Raw genomic sequence first — 24020 nt, 5'->3', positions numbered from 1 at the left:
GGCGAGATTTACTCTTCAATATGTAATATATTGGTATGATTGGTTACAAGCCACATTTTGCTGACTTTCATTTTCATTTTATACTATTTGTTGCTGCAGAAACAAAGTTTACTTTTTGTATATTGATGTCATACCAAGCAACCTTGACATTCACTTTTCTTCATTGAATAGTTTAACCTTCATTCTTTTGGATTTTCTTCACACACAGTCTAATCATCTGTTAATCATGGACATTGTATTTCTGATTTTATGATTGCTATCTCTTCTGCTTCTCATTACTGCACTGGACAGTATCTCCATGAAAATATTGAAGAGAAATGGTAATGGGAGGAAGCCTGTGTAATCCTCAGTTTCAAAGCAAAAGCTTTCAAATTTCCCCATATGTGTATGATATTTGCTATATGTTTTTCACATATATCCTTTGTCTAGTTGACTAACTTTTCTTTTTTTCCATTTTAACAAGTTTTTATTTTAGAGTAGTGTTGGATTTACAGAAAAATTGCAAACATAGTACAGAGAGTTCCCACATGGACCACACTCGCTTTCCCCTATTAATTAACATCTTAGTATGGTTCATTGTTTACAGCTCATAAACCAATAGTGATACAATGTTATTAACAAAAGTCCACACTTTCTTTAGATTTCCTTATTTGTTACTTAATGTCTTTTTTCTGTTCCAGGATCCTATCCAAGATTCTACAGGATATTTAGCCATCACACTTTCTTAGACTCCTCTTGGCTATGACAGTTTCTCAGGTACTCCTTGTTTTTGATGACCTTGACAGTTTTGAGGAGCACTAGTCAGGCATATTGTAGGATGCCCCTCTCTTGGAATTTTGCTGATGATTGTGTCATGAATACCTTGGTATTATGGATTTGGAAAGGGGAGGACCACAGGGGTAAAGTGCTATTCTCATGACATCATATCAAAGATACATACCATCAACAATGACTTCTCACTGTTTTTGTTTTATTTCAGAATATTATGGGGGTGCAAACACTTTGGTTACATATACTGCCTTTGCGCCGCCCAAGTCAGAGCCACAAGCCTGCCCATCCCCCAGAAATCGCACTGCACCCATTAGGTGGAAATTTACCCATCCCCTCCTTCCCCCTCCCACCTGCACGACACTTATCACTGTGGATATCAATCTTTTTTTGTTGTTGTTGTTGTTGAGACAGAGTCTCACTTTGTTGCCCAGGCTAGAGTGAGTGCCGTGGCGTCAGCTTAGCTCACAGCAACCTCAGATTCCTTGGCTTAAGTGATCCTACTTCCTCAGCCTCCCGTGTATCTTGGACTACAGGCATGCACCACCATGCCCGGCTAATTTTTTCTATATAGATTTTTAGTTGTCCATATAATTTCTTTCTATTTTTAGTAGAGACGGGGTCTCACTCTTACTCAGGCTGGTGTCGAACTCCTGACCTCGAGCGATCCACCCGCCTCGGCCTCCCAGAGTGCTAGGATTACAGGCATGAGCCACCGCGTCCGGCCAAAACTCTGATATTTTATATAGGAAGAAGTGAGGCCTCCAACATGAATAAATATTTAATACTCTGGGTCAATTTACTTCCTGACTTTTGTAAAAGATTTTCCCCTTAATCTAAAGTATGTCTTGGAATATATGTCTTCAGTATGATGTCAAAGTCCTAAGACGTCCCTCATTTGAGAACTTTTGCCAATAGGTACAGACGTGAAATAAACACTCCAGGCTGTTTTCTGTGCACTTAATTCTCACGAGTATATTCTTTTTCCTTTGAGGAATAGAAACCATCACTATTTTGTATTTTGTTCAACATTTCTTTTAGTGAAGATGGATGTAGTACATGTTAATTAGTCTCTGAGTTTTCTCATTATTTCATTATGTATCGTATATGCTTGTTCTATACGTAGGAGTCAGTGTCCGTGAACACAACCGTCACCCACATCGCAGTCTCACAGTGTCCGTGGAGCACAGGCAGCTGACCATTTATCCTGTGATGGCACCGCAGAGGAAAGCCATCCATAGGATGAGGAGTTGGCATCCCTGTGTGGGAGGATTACGTCCTTTCTTGACACCAGGGCTCCTCAATTAAAAGAATGCCTTACCCCCAATTGCATGAGACTTTAGCAGAGACAAACTCAGACATTGGGGTGTAAAGGGAAGAAGGCTTTGCAAACACAGTGGTTGGTGACGGCCTGTAGCTCTTTCATGGCAGAAGGATCCTTAATCCTATGTGGATTGAAGGTGACACGACACTGGGTCCCCAGGGGATACAGCAGAAAGCACGTTGTCACATTGCATCTATCACGCAACACACTGGGGACCTGAGGAAGGGTACGCTATAGCTCATGGCCTAAAGGAGAGTCCAGAGTAGGGCTGTGCTCTTCAAACTCTCACAGGGCCTAGGGTTACTCAAAGGTGATACAGTGCCACCGAGGTTTGACTCCAATTTTTATACACCTGATGTTTTACGCTGGTGACCGGCTCACAAATACCCATGAGATTTATTCTATGCAGAATTTACTGTGTCGAAATCCGTCAACATTTGAATGGTCAGGTTACTAGTTTTGTGCAGATATCTAAATAAAGCTTATCCGTCTGAAGCTGCAAAACACCTTCATCCCTGCCTAAACAGTGAGAGGAGCTCAAAGCTGCCCTGGCATCTGTGCACACAGCCCCTTTATTGCACCCTGACGGCAAATGCTCTGAGATGTCAGGTTGAACCAGGCAGCCAGTTGCATTTTTGCCCAGATGAATGAGGATCCTCTCAGTGCTGCTCATCCAAAACACATTGACATCAATTAGGTAGTAAGGCTTCTCAATCTGGAACCCTCAATTCCTACGTCTGTGTCCCTTAAAACAGATTTGTTCTCATTTCATTGTAAAACACAATGATGACACTACCTACGTCACAGGACCATCCTGAGGGTCAGTGCAGCAGAAATGGGAGGCGTCGGGCTCCTGTCTCCGCAGTCTTCCTCCTCACACCAAGGCCATGCAGCTTGGAGTCACTGAGCCAGGCTTGTGACCTCAGAATGGCTTGTGTCTTCCTGAGATTTCCTACTATGCTAAGCTTGAATTGAAGACAGTGACCTACTAAGCACCAACTTCTATCAAAATACCGAAAGGTCCCCAATCAAGCAGACAGTAAAAACACTCCTCAAGGTGAGAATCTCCGCCTCCCTGTAGTCTACAAAATATGCAAATTAGCAACTTTCTGTCCTGACCTTCAGGTACAAGTCTCAAGTGCAGAATGTCGTGCGCATTTGTTTGTTTAAATGTCTAACATAGCAGATATATTTTGACCCGCAAAAGGTACCAACTGATATGTTTAATTGTTTGTGAGGAAAATGGGATCATTTACTTCTAAGGAATGATACGATCGTGCATAGTGGGAAATGCCATAATAACATCTATGGGATAAGAAAATGAAGAGTATAATCACACAATGGTATGAACATATAAAATGAATAAAAGAGGGGAAGAGATAAACTTAATATTAAATCCAGGGCAAGGGTTTCTGGAAATACCAACAGTGCAGTATTGTCTTTCTGAATTATTTGAAACAGGCTTAAGTGAAATATTAATTTCAATACCTACCTTTACCATATAGTGCCGCATTGTTGCTCCTCAAAATTAAGACTTTGCAAAAGTGATCGTGGAGCTCCCTGAATTTCAGTGACATCAGGTGTAAAGAGGAAGGACAACTGGCAGGTAAGGGTTTATGCACGAGATTCCTGAATGGGGAGGCCTGCTAGTGCTGTCTGAAGCACCGAAGGTGTAGACATGCCTATGGGCTTAGTTTATTCTTACTGTCAGTCCTGTGATGGAATCATCATCTGGCTGCACGGTTAAGGGAACAAGGCTAGAGAGCAACATAAGCTCCCTCACGTGGTCGCGAGGTGCACATTAGTGTGCAGACTGGGGGGAAAGGGACCCACTGAGAGCATAGATTAAATTGCTGATAAAAGTTATCAGTGAGGTGACAGGGACCGTTACTCTCTACATCACGTGCCTCTATAAGGTTGGAATATGTTTTACACAGTCTTGGATCACTCTTGTAATTAGGAAAAAAATATAACATTGAAAGCGATATGACTTGAGGCACATTGTCTAACACACACAAGCCAAATTGACTTAAAAAGTAGAGTATTAGCTTTCAAATACTCGAGGGGGCCCGGGCACCACATCAGATCTGGAGAAGGCAATACATAAAACAGAATGAGCTGCCTTTGGACAGTTGTTGGAGCCAGGTGATCAATACATGGGGCCCATTATATTCGTCTCTGCAATGTGTACGTTTCACAAGTTTCAAGAGCCTCTCAGGTTGTGAGACTGCCAAGAAACACTCCTACATCGTGGCTGGATTTGACAATATCGTGCTAGGTGAAACAAACTGGTATCAGGTCCAGAAGGAGACATACTGCACGCTTCCACTTTAATGAGGTATTAAAATAGTCAAATTCATACAAGCAGAAAGTAGAATGGGGACTGCCAGGGGCTGGGGGAGGGGAAAATGGGAAAGCAAGGAACAAGGGACATAGCGTTTCAGCCACAGAAGATGAGCAAGTTCCAGAGGTCTGCTGTAAGTCAATGTGCATATACGTAGCAATACTGTATAGTACACCAGAAAATTTTTAACTGCGTGCATTTCATGTAATGTGTTGTCGACCACAATAAAAAAAGAAACCACCTAATTTTCTCATTCTCTGTACTCAAAGCCTCACACAACCTCTCGTGGCTTCCCTCTTATGTAGGCCGCACAGTGTACTGGGCAATGTGTGGGCTTTGGAGTCACACAAACTCAAACTCCTGCTCAAGTACTAGGTCATCCGGAACCGATTACTTAAGCTGGCTGGTCCTCAGTGTCATCTTTTGTAAAGTGAGGATAAAATAAGATAACCCCTTCTATCTCACACAATCGTTGCCAGGATTCGATATTGCCCAATAAGGACAGACATTATTATTCTTTTATTATCACCTAGGGTAATGCCTGACCATGGAAGGTTCTCAACAAATATTTGTTGAGTGAATTAATTCATCATGTATGAATTCTTATTGAAAGAACACTGAATTCACACTTTCCTCTCCACTTTTTGGCGCTATTACTTTAACTTTGGATTACTTATGAATCTAGCACCTTTCCTACTACTCCCCCCAAAGGATCCTCAGCTCTGTTCCTCTTCCTATTGTAAGCTCATAAAGCACTTCCCCGGACCTGTGTCTGCCCGCCATCCCAAAGGCCCTTCCTCTACTTAATCCCCAGCACAATTCCTCCGTTCAGCCAATAAATGTCCTTTATTTCTCTAGGAATTGGCTAAAGACTCACAGTTCCCATAAAAATCTTTCCTGTATTAATGGAATCGAATTACCTTGTGCTTACTTAGGATTTCTTCAGTGCTGAGGGCAAACCTGAAGCAAGCCAGTCCATAGTTAGTTACGCGTGTTCTTCTCCAAAACCCAGGTGTTGAAACTTAACGGGCAATGTGATGATGGTAGGAGGTGGGGCCTTTAAGAGGCGCTTTTGCCATGAGAGCTACTCCCTCATGAATGGGATTAAGCCCCTTGTATTATAAAAGAAGCTTTACTCAGTGTTCACTGAGGTTGCCCTTCAGCCTTCTGCCACGTGAGGGTACGGCATTCATTCCCTCTACAGGATGCTGCCACAGGTGCCATCTTGGAAGCAGAGAGCAGCCCTTGCCAGACAACCGAACCTGCCAGTGCCTTCCTCTTGCACCTCCCAGCCTCCAGAACTGTGAGAACATCAATTACTATTACCTGGAAACTATGTAGTCTCAGTTATTTTTTTATAGCAGCACAAAACGGACTAAAACGGGGTGTGTTAGTAGAGTCAAAGAAATATGTCTCCTGTCTTTAACACACACGGGGTAGGATCTGGTTGCTAGTGCAGGGGATATTGTGAAATGTCCTTTGCATCCTTCCACAGTATCCAGTATAGTTCTGTTTCCCCAGCATGGAGCAACAGTCCTTATTAGGGTGGTGTGTGCAGTTTGATGTTTGGAGATTTGAGTTTTAATCCTTACTCGATAAGCTGTAAGTATTGTAAGAAAGTTGCCAACTCTCCCTGCTTCCCTTGGAAAATGTAGATATAAGGGTACCCACTTTATAGGGGTAATGTGAAGACTAAAATCAATAATACAAGAGAAGTGTTTACCATTGAGCCTCAGACAGTCCGTATCCACTAGGCTGCAGCTGCAATTATTCTAGAATTTGGAATCAAGGTTAAAAGTGGTCTAGGTCTTCCTGCTGATTACTATCTGTGGTTTTGAGCTTCTCCTCTCATTTATAAATTCCGGACATTTTTGTTGAGAGCCACTCTTTGCCCTATGCAAAACTGACATGGGGCTAAAAAGATTCAGTGGGCACCGGAAGCCAAAGGTGGGAATGAGGAAAAGTCATAAAGTTCTTAAGGAATGAGGAGCAGAGGAAGCTACATGGGCAAGGGAAATAGAGATTAGTCTTCCTACCATGTGTGCTGTTTCCTGAGGCGTAATCTAACATACACATACACACACACACGCACACACTCACAGGTATCTGTATATGATTAAAGAGTAATGATTGCTCTTTAATATTTATAAGGTGTTTCCATATTGTCTCACCAATACTCCATGACAGCTGAGAGCCTCATAATTATCTGTCCTTTGTGATCATTATCAAGGGGGTCCTCCCTTTGGGGACACAGGAAGTTTTCCCCAAAAAGATCACGAAGCTTTGATATCCATTATTTCATTTTAAAAGTCAACTGCTACTAAGCACTGCATGCCCTTTTGTTCTACGTTATTTCGGGGCCTGAATACTCGTATATTTCATTATAAAATAAAAGTGATACCCAATCGTTACTCCTGCCTAATTCCTTATTAACAAAATCTGTCAAAACAAGTAAAAGATATCTACAAAGGATTTATGGATATCATTCTTTTCACTATATATTTGTTGCTGATCTCCTAAAAACTGGTTGTTGAACATAAAATCTTCAATATTATGTTAATGAAGTATCAATTTTATACACTATATGCATACTTCACAATTTACCTTTGCCTATTTTATGTAAACCCAACAAAACCGTTTATGAACCCTCAAAATAAAAATACACTTACTAATTATATTAAATCTGGAAGAAGAAATTCAAAATTAAGCCAATTAACAATTTAAAATGTATAACCAAAATGCTTTTTTCCATAAATTTGCCAATCAACTCTCTTCTACTTCTATATATGCAGTGTATTTTATAAGAACATATTTTGTTACCAAATACAACAGAATTTTAAGAATTGCTCATATACATTTTTATATTTTTTTAGTTTCTGCCTCTGAACAATTCTAGCTTGTAGAAAAATCTTGCATTGCTCTCAAAATATATTCTACAAGTATAAAACAAAAAGTGATAAAAATTCGGTAAATTTTAATCTGAAGGAAACATAATTCTACATTAAAGTTAATGGAATAGTCTTTAAATCTATATTTGTTGACATTGTCTGTTTAACAACTTGTATGACCAATTTTAAATGATTGTGTTCACTGCTAATATGCTAAGACAATATAATAATCGTTTCCATCAGACATTGATTAGGAAATTGTCCTTCTTACAAATATTTAAAATGTCTTAATTCTGGATTTCAAAACCCACAGATGACCTTTTCAATAATTTGGTCTCCACAAACAGGTAAGATCTATGTAAGAATTCTACCTAACATAAATTAAGGCAGGAATATTCTTTCTTACCAATATTCAAAACACGTATTAATTCTTGGTCATTTGTACATGCACACAGATGAACCTTCCGATAACACTTGCCTTTCTGTTCCTTGACCTATTCTCCAGCAATAACTTGGTCCTCTCCTCTACTTGCCACTCGCTTACGTAGTCATCCTCTAGATTGTGCCACACCTACATAGCACTAATTCTAGCAATGATATGGAGGAACCATATAGCAGATACTGTCCTGAACTTTTTAAGTAAACTTATCCTATAGGAACTCTTTAATGCTCAGAACAACACTGAAGTAGGTACTCTTAATATGTCCCCTCTCAGACAAAAGGAAACTGAGGCACACAAATAATTTGCTCATGGTTTCACAACTAAAAATGGTGGAACCAGTGCTAGATCCCAAATAGTGTGAATACAGAGTCCAGGTCCTTGACCACTGCGCTATAATGTTTCTCCACTTTTCCCAACATTCAGCCACTACCTTCCTGCCTTTGTAGGTCACTCACTTAAGTACTACAGCTCAGTAGTCTATAGCTGTGGTCCCCAACCCCCAGGCTATGAACTGGTACTGATCTGTGGCCTGTTAGGAACCAGGCGGCACAGCAGGAGATGAGTGAACCTTCATCTTTATTTACAGCTGCTCCCCATCACTTGCATCACCACCTGAGCTCTGCCTCCTGTCAGATCGGCAGTGACCTTGGATTCTCATAGGTACTCGAACCCTACTGTAAACTGCATGTGTGAGGGATCTAGGCTGTGTCCTCTCTATGAGAATCTAATGCCTGATGATCTGAGGTGGAGCTGAGGCAGTGATGCTAGCACTCGGGAGCAGCTGCAAACACAGATTGTCATTAGCAGAGAGGTTTGACTGCACAGAGACCATAATAAATCAATTGCTTGCAGATTCATATCAAAACCCTATCAGTGAGTGGCAAGTAACAATTAAGCTGCATCTGGTGGCAGGCTTTATAGTGGCAATTGAGTATCTTACCACTCCCCTCACCCCCACTCAATGGAAAAATTGTCTTCCATGAAACTGGTCCCTGGTGCCAGAAAGGTTGGGGACTGCTGGTCTATAGGACCTAACATCCATTGAATGGAATGCTTTTCAGTGTCCAACACCCCACCCCCGCATCCTCACTTTCCTCAGTTCCAGCTTCAATTCCATGGTCAGTCATCATACCTCTGTCCTTGCTTCTACACCCTGCACCCCTCTCCCTTGGCCAATGTGCTCAGCTAGACCCCAGCCCAGAAAAACCCAATTGCACAGCAGCTCTGACTCAACCAACCTGACTGGTCTCACTGTCAATTCATGATCGCTATGACCCTAACCTAAGATGGACCCTCTAATACCACCTGGCAATTAGAGTCCCCTAGTCCATTCCCTGGCCCACTCTCAGGACACAATTCCAGGCCTTCTCCGCTGCCCCAAAGGCAACACCTCCTCTCCTGCCCCTACCCCTAACTGATGACCTTAGTGTCTCTCTAAATGGACAAGACCAATCCAAAGAGGACGTCCAGGCTCCTGTCGTCACATCTCCCACTCACGTTGTCCATCTGTCCTCGTGGACTCTACCTTCTCTCCTGGAAGTTTTGCATGAATGATTCGTCCCTGACGGTCTGAGACAAGAGATTGAATAAGTAGAAAGTGAAACCTGATACCAACAGCTTTTCTTCTTTTTGTTCTTCAGCTTTCTGTGCATCTATATCCCACTCTTGATACAAAGTCAGAAATTTCTGAGAATATTTCTAATGAAGACTCTGCCTGCAATGCATAATAAGGAGCACAGTCATACTTCATAATAGTATGGAAAAAATAACCATAGTCAAAACAATTGAATTGGCATAACTTATATGACAAAATGAGAGGGGAGTATCAGCAGCTGACATTTTCTCATGGGGAAAAGGTCAAATAATTTACTTTCATTCTAAAAGTATTTCTTCCTGACTGACTACCAGAGAAGTTATCTTACATTCTTTACCTCTTGAAAACAAAGGAAGATGTACTGTACTAAAAATTTTCCAGAAATATTCTTTTATCTAAAAGTGGTTTACTTTTCATTTCCTCTCATTGAATAACATGTGACTTTGACACGCTAGGTAGATTCAATGAGGACATCATATCCATTCATCCTACATGACTTCCAAACAGGAATATTTCATTTGATATTTCCTCACTTTGGCACAACAATGATTTTGTAAACAGAATAGTGAACACAACTAAAATATGTAATGTATTTACGATATTACCCTTTTCTATGTAACTGATTATTGTTAACTATCACAAGAGTAAATGTTTAAGAGTGTCACCTTATACTCAACAAGCATATTCCTAGAAATGTGTATTAAATTAGTTTTACAGGAAAACCCTATTGTTATATGAAAGGGGAAAATAGATCACCTTCATTGGCTTCTAGCTAATATATTTCAATTTGATTAAACTGAGTTTATAGAACTAAAGAAACTTACCTGCTTAGAGAAAAATCACGTGAAATATATTGTTCACTGGAGACTCTAACAAATACAAGATAGTATTTGTCTAAAGTTATCTGCACCAATGAATACTAAGAATGACACAAATATCATGGTTCAAAGAAGTAAACAACCTTCCCCCTGCTGTTGCTGTGTTTTCCAAACATGGTCGTTTTCATCAGTGGTGTTGATGGAAGCATTTTTGTTCATTACAAACATTTTTCTCTTTGCAGGAAGAGCCTGTTTAATGTCAGCTACATAGAAAATAAATATTCATTAAAAGCCAATAATGAAAAGTATTTTGTTCCCTTATATTCAAAACAATATGGGAAATTTTGCTTCAAAAATATTAGAAAGATTTAAAATTCATAATATAAGTATCATTTCAAAAACCAAGACTTGCTCACTTATTTTCTGTGAAAACCTTCGGTATTAGTATTCCAATTCCAGTTGTTCTGACTGCAGATCACTTTTAATTTACAGATGATAAAAAAATCCAATAATCAAAATAGTTTGTATCTTTAAAATATGTATAAAAGGTCTCAAACACAAACTTTAATTTTCACATTTACAAAATATCCCCCATTTCAAACGACAAGTTTAGATGGAATATTGTCACAGCTCATTATATAAAATACACAAAAGTATTTTATTTAACAATACCATGAAAAGGATAGAAATTGTTTAATATACAAGAAGAAAATTCTTTTTAAACAATCTAGTGAGTGATGCTTTTAACTGTATTTTACTAAAAGAGACAATGTCCATGGGTGTAAAAATATTAGTTTAAGTAGATAAATAAGCTCAAGAACACTTTTGAAATATTTTCTGGGAGCTTTTTATATAACATTTTTATCCATATGTGTCATGTTTAATAAAATCTTACTACTATAAGAAATGTCTCACTAAACATATGATTTAACATCAGGGATGTACCATCAATTGTTAGATTTCAAGTACTCATAAAGGATCTGTACCATAATACAAGTATTTTATACCTACAGTATCATCTATAAAAATCAATTTATTAGACTGCTCACAAAACCAGCATTTTGTCACCACCACGTAGAACAAAGCTTTCAAAATATACTGCTTATACAAATTATCTCTGTAGAAGAGCCAAAAATTGAATAGGACTCTTTTATAAGAATATGGTCTCTATAGAAGTGCCAGGAAATCAGTAAGACTTTTTAAAGAGTATGGTCCTACAATACAGTTAGTGCAGCTAGCATTTAAGGTGCCAATATAAAATTTATGAGTTTTTTGATCCAATTACACACTAGCTAGAAAAGTTGTCTTAAGTTTTCCCCTACATAGTTTACTCGTAAAAATAACAATAAAAATTCAATTTTTACTGCTACTCCAAAGAAAACAACATCAGAAAGCTGCAAAAACAGAATAGCTAAATTAAGAACATGAAAAACTGATATATCATTTAATCTGTGCACACTAAAAAAAGGAGAGATGTGTCTCATCCAATTTCCTCTAGTATGTCACAATCCATTAAATTTCCCTGTGGACAAAACAAAAGGAGCACTCTTACCTCACCGTTGTTAGAAGTATTCTCACTTTCCCCAACAACAGTTAAAAAAGTAAGAAAGGAAATCTATCAGGCAGATCACAATAAGTACTTATGTTAATTCTGATACGTGAGAAGGAGGCATTTAACAGTCTAGTAATTAACATTTCCTTTTGTAAAAATTGCACGGTTGAAAGCAATTTTCTTTAACTACAAATAGCCCCCAAAACATACCTCTGAATCCTTGTAACATCTTCTGTACATCATCCCTGTGAGTTATACCAAGATTTTTAAATAATGCTACATAAACTAATGTTTCATGGAAAAGAAATGTCTCAGGTGAAATGTGTTACCTGTGCCACAGGAGACTCTGCCTAAAGTACCTTCTCTGACAGGCAGAAATTATGATAAACACATTACCCACATTTATCAGTTCCTGGATCCTTTCCAGCATTGAAATAAAAAGGAGAAACACTTTAAATGAAGGACACTATTTGGGAAAGGTTTCATGGAGAAATGTCATCTTGGTGAAATTGTTGGGCTCCTTGCCATGAAGAGCTGCAAAGCAGACCTATTCGTGGGACCATTTAGGTGCAGGTCATGGGAAATGAGGCCAGGGTCTGAGACAATTTCACCAAGGCACTTCTACAAGCCTCTGGGGGTTACAGTCACAGCAAACCTTCTACTGCCTATCAAAAATGTTGGAGGCAAGGGCTGCATCCGTCCAGCAGAGCTGGGCTATGATAAGGATCCAGTTTCATCCTTTCGCATGTGGATATTCAGTCTCCCACACACAATTTATTGAACACGCTATTCTTTTCCCGTTGTCTATTCTTGCTGGGCTTGTCAGAAACCAATTAATTGTGTATGCTCAGGTTTATGTCTCTTCAATTCTTCCATGTGTCTGTTTTGATGTGAGCCTACTCTACACATCTCTAACTCAGGAGTACCCGTTTCAGTTTATAGCTACTGGAACTGCTGGGCTGCCATATATATTTGAAATTCAGGAATGCAACATCAAGTCTTTCCTGAATATCCAGCCTCACAGCCTGCTTGGCATATTTTGTCTCAGCACCTCCAGCAATGTGTGAGCCAATTCCTTAATTTAAATCAGATTACATATATACAATATTCATATACAAATGCTATACAATAGAAAATAGACCTATAAGCTATATACCATTAAACATACACACACACGTACGTATGCTGTTGGTTCTCTTTCTCCTTCTCTGGAGAAGCCAGCTTGAGGCAGACGCCCAGCTGATGTTGACAGCCTGAAGCCAGTAATTTCAAGCATGAAAATAGAAAACCGAGGCAACGTAAGCAGACACTGAGAACGGGAGGTGAGATGAAAAAGCCAAGAAGTGAATGGTCTTCAAAGTACATGAGAGGAATTTGTAGGAGGAAGGGACGGTGCACATCTCCATGTAAGTCTTAAAGAGGGCCAGGTTAGCATGGGGAGATTTTAGGTAGGAGATACAAAAACTAAGTAATGGTGGAAGGTGGGAGAGAACAGAATGTACCACTGTATGGGAAGTCCACGTAAAACGTGGGGAAGAGACACATGATCTGTGCCATGGGACCCACCAAAACTGAAAATGAAGAAATGAGGAGGGGTGGCAGGTCAGTGTGGGAAAGCTCTTTAGGGTTGCTAAGGAAATCCTCCTTTTATCCCACCAGAGCGTCTTGGCCTCCGCAGCATCCCCCTCCCTCACCCTGATGTCAGGCTGGTGCCTTGTGATGTCAAATCCCCTCCCCCCAGGGCTCCCATTGGCTGGGGAGTGGCTCGGTGACCAAACAAAGCTCAGGGGCGTGGCCTGGCCGTATCCCTGGGAGGGTACATATAGGGAGGTCAGGCGGCCTGGGTAGACCTCTGGGAACCGCTGACACGGTGAAGATGACCAGAAAACCAGAAGCCTCCAGCACCGTCACTAAACAACCAACTACAAATGTGAAAGCAGGGAAAAGCGGGAAGAAGAGGAAGGCCCCTCGTCAGCACAGGTCCAGAGGCAGCTTCAAGGTGAGCGACCCACCCAAGCTCCTCCCCACCTTCCCCTCGAGTCCTGCCCCCCAGACTCCCCCCCTGCCCTTTCCCAGCACAAACCCTCCTCGGCCCGCACCCCTTCCCATGCTCCCACCCCACCTCCACCCTCTTCCCCCAAACCAGTGCCCTTCTGTGATCTCCCTGTTGTCCTTGCAGGTGCCCAGGAAGATGAAAGGACCCCTTCGAGGGACTTTGATGAGAAAAGCTTCTCCAAAAGTGACCCCTCCTTCAATGAAACCCAAGGAGGGGAGAGGGCCGACACCGTTCGATCCTTGTCACCAGCTTGCAGAGGGACTCGGTCAAAATGAGCCAGAGCAGGCCCCAGAGAGCGGGGAGAGCTCCACCACCTCAAGTGTCACCCTCAGCAGCCAGTAACCTTGGAGTGAGGCCAGCGACCTCAGAGCTATCTGCGAAGTCTCCAGAGGTCTGGCTGCCGGGACATGGCCAAGCGTGTGGACGAGGAATTTTTCACTAACCGGGTACACCGTGGCGATGAGAATAAAATCAACCACTTGTGAAATGAAGTCTGCGTGTTCTGTGATGGTGGGGAGGGAGGAAGGAGGGAAGAGGCGGGTGTGTGGGAAGGGAGGGGGTGGGTCCTGCGGGGTTGGGGTCAGACCAGCTGGTCCACGGGGAGCCAGACAGGGAGGATAAACCCTGGGGCAGGGCTGAGCCCTGGACACAAACTTCCTCAACAATGTGACACGGCTTCTTGTGAGGTTCCTTGCTTCGTGGGAGCCTGGTAACACTTAAACCAAGTACCAAGAACTTGGGTCTACCTACGTATGTTTGATTGCTAACATAACTATTGTAAACCAGTAGAATTGTTTAAATCATTTCTTCAAGAGAAAAAACATATATATGTATATAAAATTAAGGAATGAGAAAAAGTTTAAAACAGAATAAAACTCATCTACTTGATTGAAGATGTTTATTTTTATAACAGAGGAGAGGTACTTTATTTCATATTTCCATAGGGTGGAAACACGGTTCTCTTCTAACACACATATATAATTATTTATTTTAGCAACCAACATGTTTACTGTTGAAGCCCAGTTTACAGGCCAAAGGAGAAAGGGAATTATCACTTTAAAAGGAATGAAAGAGACTATCATCGTGATTCCATTTCCAGTTATTAATAACTGATAGAGTAATGCATGCCCTTTAATCTCATCATGACTAGCATCTGAAACTTTTATGTCCTTATGAAGGTATGACATAAGGAGGGCTTGAGGTGGAAAGCGCTCATTCTACAAGCCTTTTCCACTTGTTTCTACTCATTTCAACGGTAGATTGAAAGATGTCCTAGTTAATGCCAGTTTTGAAGAAATGGTAGGCTCATTTGTGAAACAGTATATGGGTTATGCTGCAGCCCTTCCCTTGGTGAAGTCAGGGATTCCATTAATTAACCAGGAAATGGATTTCAGAACTTTGTGTATTTAACTTGTAAGCGCCTCCCATGAAACTCTGTAAAACCTAGGACACTGCACCACAGAAACAGGGTGTTAGCACACGCCATAAACACTGTCTTATGTACTATCTCATATTCCTTGTATATTTCTCATATGGAGATGCCAATGATCTAATGAGCATGCTGGGTAGAACAGAAAGCCTGTTTACTTGCAAAGTCTGCACTAACCCCGAACAGTAAGTATTTGTATGTTATCGATGGGGAACAAGTAAGTGAGAAGAACAAATTCTTGTTCTCTTTTAGGGAAGCGCTTTGGCCAAGGTTGTGCATTTCTTTCCAAAGGTAAATTAGTGAACTTTCTGCTATGTTTTTTTTTTCTTTTTCATAATGAAGACTTAAAAACTGAAGTGAACTGGTTGTTTCTGTGGTCAATTTTTGGACAGGTGTACGTTAGGGAGCAACTTTGCAGAGTGTGTTTAAAAATCAATTTCAGGGATTAATTGAGATAAGGGCACCTGACTTTAATGCCATGACATTTCCATTAAAACTCTGTATGTCAAAAGGGTATAGGACAATTCTCTTGGTATGTAAAACATTATTCATGGTTTTTGATGTCATTTTATAGGTTTCTCTCTTTATTGTGGTCACATAAGAAAACCAAATAATATTCAATTTATATGTGTTCTTCCTTTTTCTCAAGTGTAAAATATTCTATTGAAAATATTAAGTTGTTTTTATTAATAACAATTGTCCGGCATATGATATCTCCTAGATGAAATTATTTTTTTAAAGATTTTTAGCATATTAAATTTGGTAACTTGAAAATATATTTCTTTTTTTATTTCAAAATATTAGGGGGGTGCAAAGGTTTTTCTTACATGGATACCTTGTATAATGCTTAATTCAGGGCTTTTAGTGTGCCCATCACCACAACAGTGCTCGTTACACCCAACAGGTCAGATTTTACCCCTCACCCCCTCCCAACCTCTCCCCATCTTGGTGTCCAATGTCCTTTCCATCTCTCTGTGCCTGTGTGTGCCCATTGTTTATATCCCAAATATTAGAGAGTACCTGTGGTGTTTGTTTTTCCGTTAAGATACTTCACGTAGGTTAATGGCCTCCAGCTCCATCCAAGTTGCTGCAAAAGACATTACTTCATTCGTTTTGTGGCTGAGCAGTATTCCATGGTGTATATAAACCACATTTTCTTTAACCACTCGTGAATTAATGGGCACTTATGTTGATTCCATATCGTTGCAATTTTATTGCAATAAACATTCGAGTGCAGGTGTCATTTTGATAAAATGATTTCTTTTCCTTTGGGTAGAGACCCAGGAGTGGGATTTCTGGGTCAGATGGTAACTCTACATTTGTTTCTTTGAGGAATCTCCATACAGTTTCCATTGAGGTTGTACTAATTTGCAGTCCCACTGAAAGTGTATGAGCCTTCCTGCAAAGGCTGACCCACAGACACACCCATACATTCCCACACTCACTCCCACATCCACAGGAGCACACTCGTCCTTATGGACATGCTCACACATTCAGTCCCACACAGCACAAACACTCGCACACAGACATGCTCACATGGTCACATATGCACAGAGGTGTCTCACACACACCGACACATTCACCTGCACACGAAAACACTCACAAATTCACTCACACATGGACATGCTCACATACATTCATACACACAGCTCACACAATCGCACACAGACACACGTGCCCTAACACAAACATGTGAATCTTGTTTGGGACATGATTCCCTTCAGTTTTTATCAGGAAATATTTAGAAAAAGAGTGTTTCACCCTTTCATTTCCTCTGTTTTGCCCTTACCCCTTCCTTTCAGCATATCATGGGTCCACCCTGCTCTAAGTGCTTGACCTGCATTGACTATGAGATCAGTGCTATCATCATCCTCATTTTGCCCGTGAGGAAGTGAAGGCTCAGAGAGGTCAGGTGACTTACTCAAGGTCACACAGCTAACAAGTGTCAAAGCAGGTTCAGAGCCAGGCAGTCTGGCTCCTGAGTCTGTTCTCTTCTCCATATTCTACCCTTCACGTCAAACCATCTCCTGTGTCATAGGTGCCCCCGTGCCCGAGAGAATATCTGTCTATGTCTCCAGCATTGAACAGATATCAGAAACGAATATGGTAAGTATGGCAGTTCCAGCCATGGGGCTGGAGACAGGGGTCATGGGACAAGGAGCAGGGTTATAACCCAATTCCAGCTGTTCTGACCCGTGACAGAACTCACATGGAGGAACAAGGTAGATTTTGCAAACTACAGCCACCTGGAATAAAAAAAATCAGTTAATAGAACACCTCCATCACACTGTATCCAAAAATTCAGTTCCAGATGGATTATACACTGAAAAGTGAAAGGCATATGAAGCTTTTAAAAGATCACATAAGACACCGTCTTTGTGTCTTGGAGTGGGTAAGGATTTCTTTCCAAAGACACAGAAAACACAAACCATAAAAATAAATACTGGTAACTCCGACTATATGAAAACTCTGTTGAGCCAAAACTACTGGAACTTCTATTTTGCAAAGCAAACAAAACCCCTATGACGAGTGTGAAAGGATAAGTCAGAATAGACTAAGCTATTTGCAGTGCGGAGGACTGATATTCAAACTATACATAATTCTGTGAATTAAAAAGAAGAATATTTTAAGAACAGATAGAAAAATGATTGAGAAATGTAAACAGGAATTTGAGTTTTGCGAAGAAAACTAAAGAGCAGATAAGCATAAGAAACATATGAAAAGATGCTCGACCTTGTTAGTAGTAAGGCAAAGGAAAACCACAGTGAGAACCCGTCACATACTCACCAGACTGGCAACAGTCAAAACTCAGACAATACCAATCCATGCTGGTGAGTTGGAAGCACTGGGAACCCTCAGCTGCTCTCGACTCTTGGCTCTTGGCAGGGGTGTAAACTGTAACTTCCACCTCATCATTTTTATCTTGTTGTGGTTTGGGGCTGTATGGTGTGTTCACCCAATAACATGTGTAGTATATTCATGTGTTACCCAGCAAAGCAAGCGAACACATTATAATTACACGCGCCAGCCTGAGTGGATCTCACAAATAAAATGTTGCATGAAAGAAGCAGATCATGAATACACGCAGGATGATCCCATTGGGATAAAGTCTTTTTAAAAAGTCTAAGCAATATATTTTCTAGGAATACATGGACAATGAAAGTCTAACAAAAAGCAAGGAAATTATTTATCATAAAATATAGGATAATGGTTACTGCTGGGGGCTGTGGGAAATATGTTCCGGAAGGGCCACATTGGGGTTTGAAAGTTGCTGGTAATGCTCTGTTCCTTAACCTGGATTTTAATTACACAAGGGTCATTTTAATAATCAGTTTTTAAACATCCATATGTTTCGTGCACTCATCTATAGTTGCGATACAATTCAATACGCTTGCACGCACAGGTATGTGCACGCACACACACACAAATACACAAAGAGGACAGAGCTGGAACAACCTAGCTTGCAACTGGGATTTACCTTTCTCTCCCCAGGACTATACAATCACCATGTTTTTTCATCAGACCTGGAAAGATTCACGCTTAGCGTACTATGAGACCAACCTGAACCTGACCCTGGACTATCGGATGCATGAGAAGTTGTGGGTCCCTGACTGCTCCTTTGTGAACAGCAAGGATGCTTACGTGCATGATGTGACTGTGGAAAATCGTGTGTTTCAGCTTCACCCAGGTGGAACGGTGCGGTATGGCATCCGGTGAGTCCCCCTAGGGTGCTGGGGATGTCCCACCAGGCTTCCTGCTTCCTGCTGAATATGACACAAACACATTCTAAGGGCCACATGAACCCGTCTTGCATTGGCCCCCCTCACTCACCCTACCCAGTAGCCAAAGTGGAACTTTCAGAGATTCCTGTAGGCTCCTTGACTTCTGCTGTTCCTTCTGTCTGGAGTGGCCCCTTCCTCCTTTCTGTGAGTTGAAATCTTGCCCACCCTCCCTTCGACTCCTAACTCACGGACCCTCACGTGCTTCCTTAGCAAGCGCGAGTCTCCTCCCGTCTCCCCATTCGGTTCTCTCAAGGGCCTTCCCCACGCTGACACCCTGCGGTTCTCTGACGTGCCACACATCTGCTCCTTGTTTAAGTCCTGCCAGGTCTCTCGTGTCTCTGTCCCGCACAAGTGCCCCGCCTCCTGCCCACACGTGGGTTGGTCCTTGGGTCACACTCCCCTCTGCAGCCCTGCAGTTCTCTCAGGAGTGGTTGCTTGCCTGGGCTGGGCTCACGTTGCCCTTCCTTTCTGTTTTCCTTTACAGACTCACCACCACAGCAGCTTGTTCCCTGGATCTGCACAAATTCCCTCTGGACAAGCAGGCCTGCAAGCTGGAGGTGGAAAGCTGTACGTTCACCTCCTATGGGCCCTCTTCCCACCTGGGGCTGTGGCGATCGGGAAACCAAAGGCGGAGCTGACAGTGAGAGGGACAGCACACTCTACACCCCCTCCTCCTCCCCACTCTCTCTCTCCTACATACATAGGTGATGGAGATAAAGAAAGACAGGTGGTAGATACCCATGATAGGTGATTGATTGACTGCCTGATGGGAGTGTATATATGGCATCTGGGAGAAGATGGCCTTTAGGGTGTGAGTTGTCCCCTTGGGAAGTGGCACACACTATTGAGAAATTGTGCACAAGCTGGTGGGTGGGAGCTTGTAGCATGGCTTTGCTCTGCTTTCCTTTCTGGCTAAGCAACTCCAAAGTGCGGGTTCTCTTTCCCCAGTGCCCAGGCTCAGCAAAGCATAAAGGAGCCCCCAAAATGGCAAGTTCCAGCCATCCTTTGGTTTTCAGACTGCTCTGGTATGAAATCTGCCTGTGCCCATTTTCTGAGACTCTCTGTTTCTCTCCCCTTCACAGATGGATACACGGTTGAAGACATCATGCTATTCTGGGAAGACAACGGGAGTGTCATCCACATGGCTGAGAAGCTGCAAATCCCTCAGTTCTCTTTCCTGGGGAGGATGATTACTAGCAAGGAGGTGTATTTCTACACAGGTGGGTCCCATCCCTTCCTTCTCTCCTGTCCCTTGTCCCCTTTGCACTCCCATAAACTCCCAGTGGCCTCTGCCTGGTAGCCCTGCACTCTCTGCTGCCTCCCTTCCCATTTCCCACTGGTTCTGCACGCCTGCCAGGCCCCTTGATAAAGGCCCAAGAGCTCGCCCTGTGCAAGTGAGGAATGGCTGTGGAAGCACTGGGCCCGGTTGACCAGGCTCTGCAGGTATAAAGGATTCATGCTCCTCTCAGAGCTGGCCTCTCAGCCTCCATCTGTTTACAGCTTGGAGCCATCTCTTGACTCTCCCATTCCCAGATGTCAGCTACCACGGAGCAAGTGAGAAAGGAATGGGAGAGAGCAAATTGCTCTGCCACGTGGGCCTGCTGAGATGTGCCATTCTCACTGGCCTTCTCAGCCGGGATGCCGGTGGATGGAGAATTAGAGGCTGAACTGCCCATCGGCCACCGCCCCCTCCGTTGTGTGCCTCTCCACCCTGCAAAGCCCCTGGGCCCTGCCACCCTGACAGCAGTGTGTCTCCTTGCCAGGGTCCTATGTGCGCCTGATACTCAAGTTCCAGGTCCAGAGGGAAGTCATCAGCTACCTTGGGCAGGTCTACTGGCCTACGGTCCTCACCACTATTCTCTCCTGGATATCGTTTTGGAAGAACTATGATTTCTCTGCAGCCAGGGTGACAATTGGTAGGTCCTGTCTCCATCCCAGGGAGGAGCGTGGGTTGTCTTCCTCAGAATAAAAAAGGCGAGTGTAAGGGAGTGGTACCTGGCGCAGCGTGTGACTGCATAGGCAAGGAAGCAAGGGCTTTTCCGGCAGGCGTGTGGGTAGGTGCTCGGCCAAGCCCCGGTGGAGAGACTGACATTGGAGACGGGTGTGAAAAACACACTAGACTTGCAATCCTGGTATGTTGTGCCCAAAGTACCAGAATTCATAGTTTGTCGAGTCCATAAGTCAATGGACAAGTCACACATTTAGATCAGAAATACAACGCAATAAACATTGATTTAATCCAGGCATCAGAACGCCTTGCCAGGCAGCAGGGCTTCAAGAGCAGCTTCCCTGAAGGAGCCTCTAATCGGCCCCAGATCCAGGCCTGCTTTCTCTGTCACCGTCTTTGGGGCAGACTCCTCGGCCTCCTTCTTCAGGAGATCATTCGGGACTAAACCTTTGCACTTGTGTAATAGTTTAGGGCTCACAAAATTTTCCCAGGGACTAAAGGAAGACAAAAGGGGAAGGGGCCAGCACAGGGCAAGGGGGAACCACAGGTGTTAATCACGGAGAAGCAGCCTTGGCTGGGGTTTTGGCACTTGACCGTAAGAGCGATGGGATGTCGTGGACTGCTGAGGCAGAGGCTGGGCTTCAAGATGCGGGAGGAGGAACAAAGCCAGCACTTCAGCAAAGGCGCTCCCCGGCCCAGAGAGGTGCAGGCTTTTGCTGAGGGCCCTCCTCACTCCAGAGATGGCCAGGGGCCCAGTGGCTTGCCAGGAAGCTCAGCCACCAGAGGAGACTGAGCCGGTGCCGTTCTGATTGTAGGTCTCACTTCGATGCTCATCCTGACCACCATCCACTCTCATCTGTGGGATAAGCTCCCCTACATTTCCTACGTCAAGGCCATCGACATCTATATCCTCGTGTGCTTGTTCTTCGTGTTCCTGTCCCTGCTGGATTATGTCTACATCAACTATCTTTTCTACAGCCGGGGACCTCAGCGCCCCCATAGGTGACGCAGGAGGCCACGAAGAGTCATTGCCCACTACCGGCACCAGGAAGTGGTGGTGGGGAACGTGCAGGTCTGACTTTTTGATTGACAATAAGCTTTCCCTGAGCACCTGTGGAGCCCCGGCATAGCGCTTTTGACCCTTCTGCATTTCTTAGTTCCTTTAATCTTCACACGCACAGACACACAGCACACGTGTGTGCGCACACACACACACACACACACACACGAACAGGTAACGAGGAAGTAGGACTCTTTATCATCACTCCTTGACACATGGTCATTGTCCAAGGTCACAAAGCAAGTACACGGCAAGGCTGAATTTCTGCAGACCTTTGGGCCAAATTCGGCGCACTTTGCATGCGTCCAGGGCAGGCACTGAAGCTGGAAGGGAAGATGGGCAGAGGGAGGCTGAAAGGAAGACAGATGCCAGAGAGGCTGGCCTGCCTACCCTGCCTTCTTTGGCACTTCTGACTCCCAAGGCAGTGCTGAGGCTCTTGCTGTGGGCGGTACGTTAATGTCCAACAACGTCCCTCCTCCTTCGCAGAGAGCCCAGCCCTGCCTGCCTGAGCAGGCCTCCATCCACCGCACAGCGCTCCCGAGGGAGCAGCTGCCCCCAGGCAGACATCCGCTTGGCAGCCGCCATGGCCTGCCCTTGCATGCTGACAGCCTCTTGGTCCTGTTCCTCAGCACCCTGCACACCAGAGACCCCTAGAGGAGACGGCTCTGTCTGTCAAGAGATCCACAGTAACAATGCAAGTGCTGATGAGGAAAGACCCTCCCCTCTCCCTGCCCCCATGCATAGCCACCTAGGCCACAGGAAACTGATGAGCCTATCCATTATCTCCTCAAAGGATGGCCTGATTATCGTGGAAGACGGAGTCAGCTCTCTTCCCAACACCCCGGCTCAGGCCCCCTGGATAGCCCGGAAAGCCTCAGTTCTCTGATGTCCATCTCTGAACAGGCCCAGCTGGCCACCTCGGAAAGCCTCAGCCCACTCACTTCTCTCTCAGGCCAGGCCCCGCTGGCCACCACAGAAAGCCTGAGCGATCTCCCCTCCACCTCAGTGCGGGCCCGCCTTGGCTATGGTGTTCGCTTTAACGCTTTCCAGAACGGTGACAGTGTCATTCCTACCAAAATCCGCAATCGTGCCAAGGCCCGTGGCCATGCTGAGACCCGTCACTCCAAAGACTCTGATGGGAGCTTGAGCTCAGACGAGATCCACGGCCGTGGCCCCAGTGGGCGGCCCGTGCTTCGCCGTGGCCAGGGCTGTGTGCAAGAAGCAAACCGTGAGCTGGAGGAGATCCACAGCTTACACGATGACGTCAATGTTGAGAGCAGCTGCCTTGGCCTTGAGGAGCAGCCCGAGTGTGATGCTGATAGTATCTGGAGCCTGGATGATGATGACCTCATGGCCAGTGGCCAAGACAAGGACAGTAGCTCAGAGTCTGAGGACAGTGCCCCCCTGAGCCCTGGGTGCGCCTTCCCCGAAGAGTTCTCCTTCGATCTCTTCAACCCCGACTACGTCCCTAAGGTTGACAAGTGGTCCCGGTTCCTCTTCCCTCTGGCCTTTGGGTTGTTCAACATTGCTTACTGGGTGTACCACATCTATTAGGCCCCCAGTGGCCCCAGAGCGGCAGGGACACTGTGCTCTGCTCCTTTATGGTTTCTTTTGGTTTTATTTTTGCCTCTCTCCTTCATTCCTTTTATTTTGTGGCTTTCCGGGCAATCTGATCAGTTCCACACTTCTCTTTATAAGCATGGGGTGCAGAGTGATTGGAAAGCATGTATTCTGGCTGGAAAGGAAGGGACTGAGGAGGAGTTGGAGGTAAAGAGCACATTGATTTCCTTTCCTGCTAGAAGGCGCTCACCTTTGCAAAGACTTCTCACAGCTAGTAAGCATGGAAAGGCCCCTGGGAATGTTTAGAGGACAGGGGGCAGCCAGGTTTGGGGACAGGGGAAGGATCTAAGGCTTACTCACAAACGTTTCTTGCGGCTTTTCTGTCCCCCTGAGGTGTCAAACTTTCCTTTTCATGACTTTTTCTCTTCTTTTTTTTTTTTTTTCTCCTAGGGATT

At 43.7% G+C, this 24020-nt stretch overlaps 1 protein-coding gene across 1 annotated transcript; it reads left to right on the top strand.

Moving 5' to 3' along the window:
• The first annotated feature begins 13606 nt into the window (after nucleotides 1-13606).
• LOC138378828 (gamma-aminobutyric acid receptor subunit theta-like) lies at nucleotides 13607-23559 on the top strand. Its single transcript, XM_069464165.1, is given in 10 exon segments — nucleotides 13607-13729; nucleotides 13807-13969; nucleotides 17254-17321; nucleotides 18708-18928; nucleotides 19482-19564; nucleotides 20080-20217; nucleotides 20761-20913; nucleotides 21761-22017; nucleotides 22799-22856; nucleotides 22859-23559. Coding segments are annotated over 10 exon segments (1965 nt in total).
• The last annotated feature ends 461 nt before the right edge of the window (nucleotides 23560-24020 follow it).

Source organism: Eulemur rufifrons, chromosome 30, assembly GCF_041146395.1.
Source record: "Eulemur rufifrons isolate Redbay chromosome 30, OSU_ERuf_1, whole genome shotgun sequence".
NCBI lineage: Eukaryota > Metazoa > Chordata > Mammalia > Primates > Lemuridae > Eulemur > Eulemur rufifrons.
This window is presented reverse-complemented; position numbering and strand designations above follow the sequence as displayed.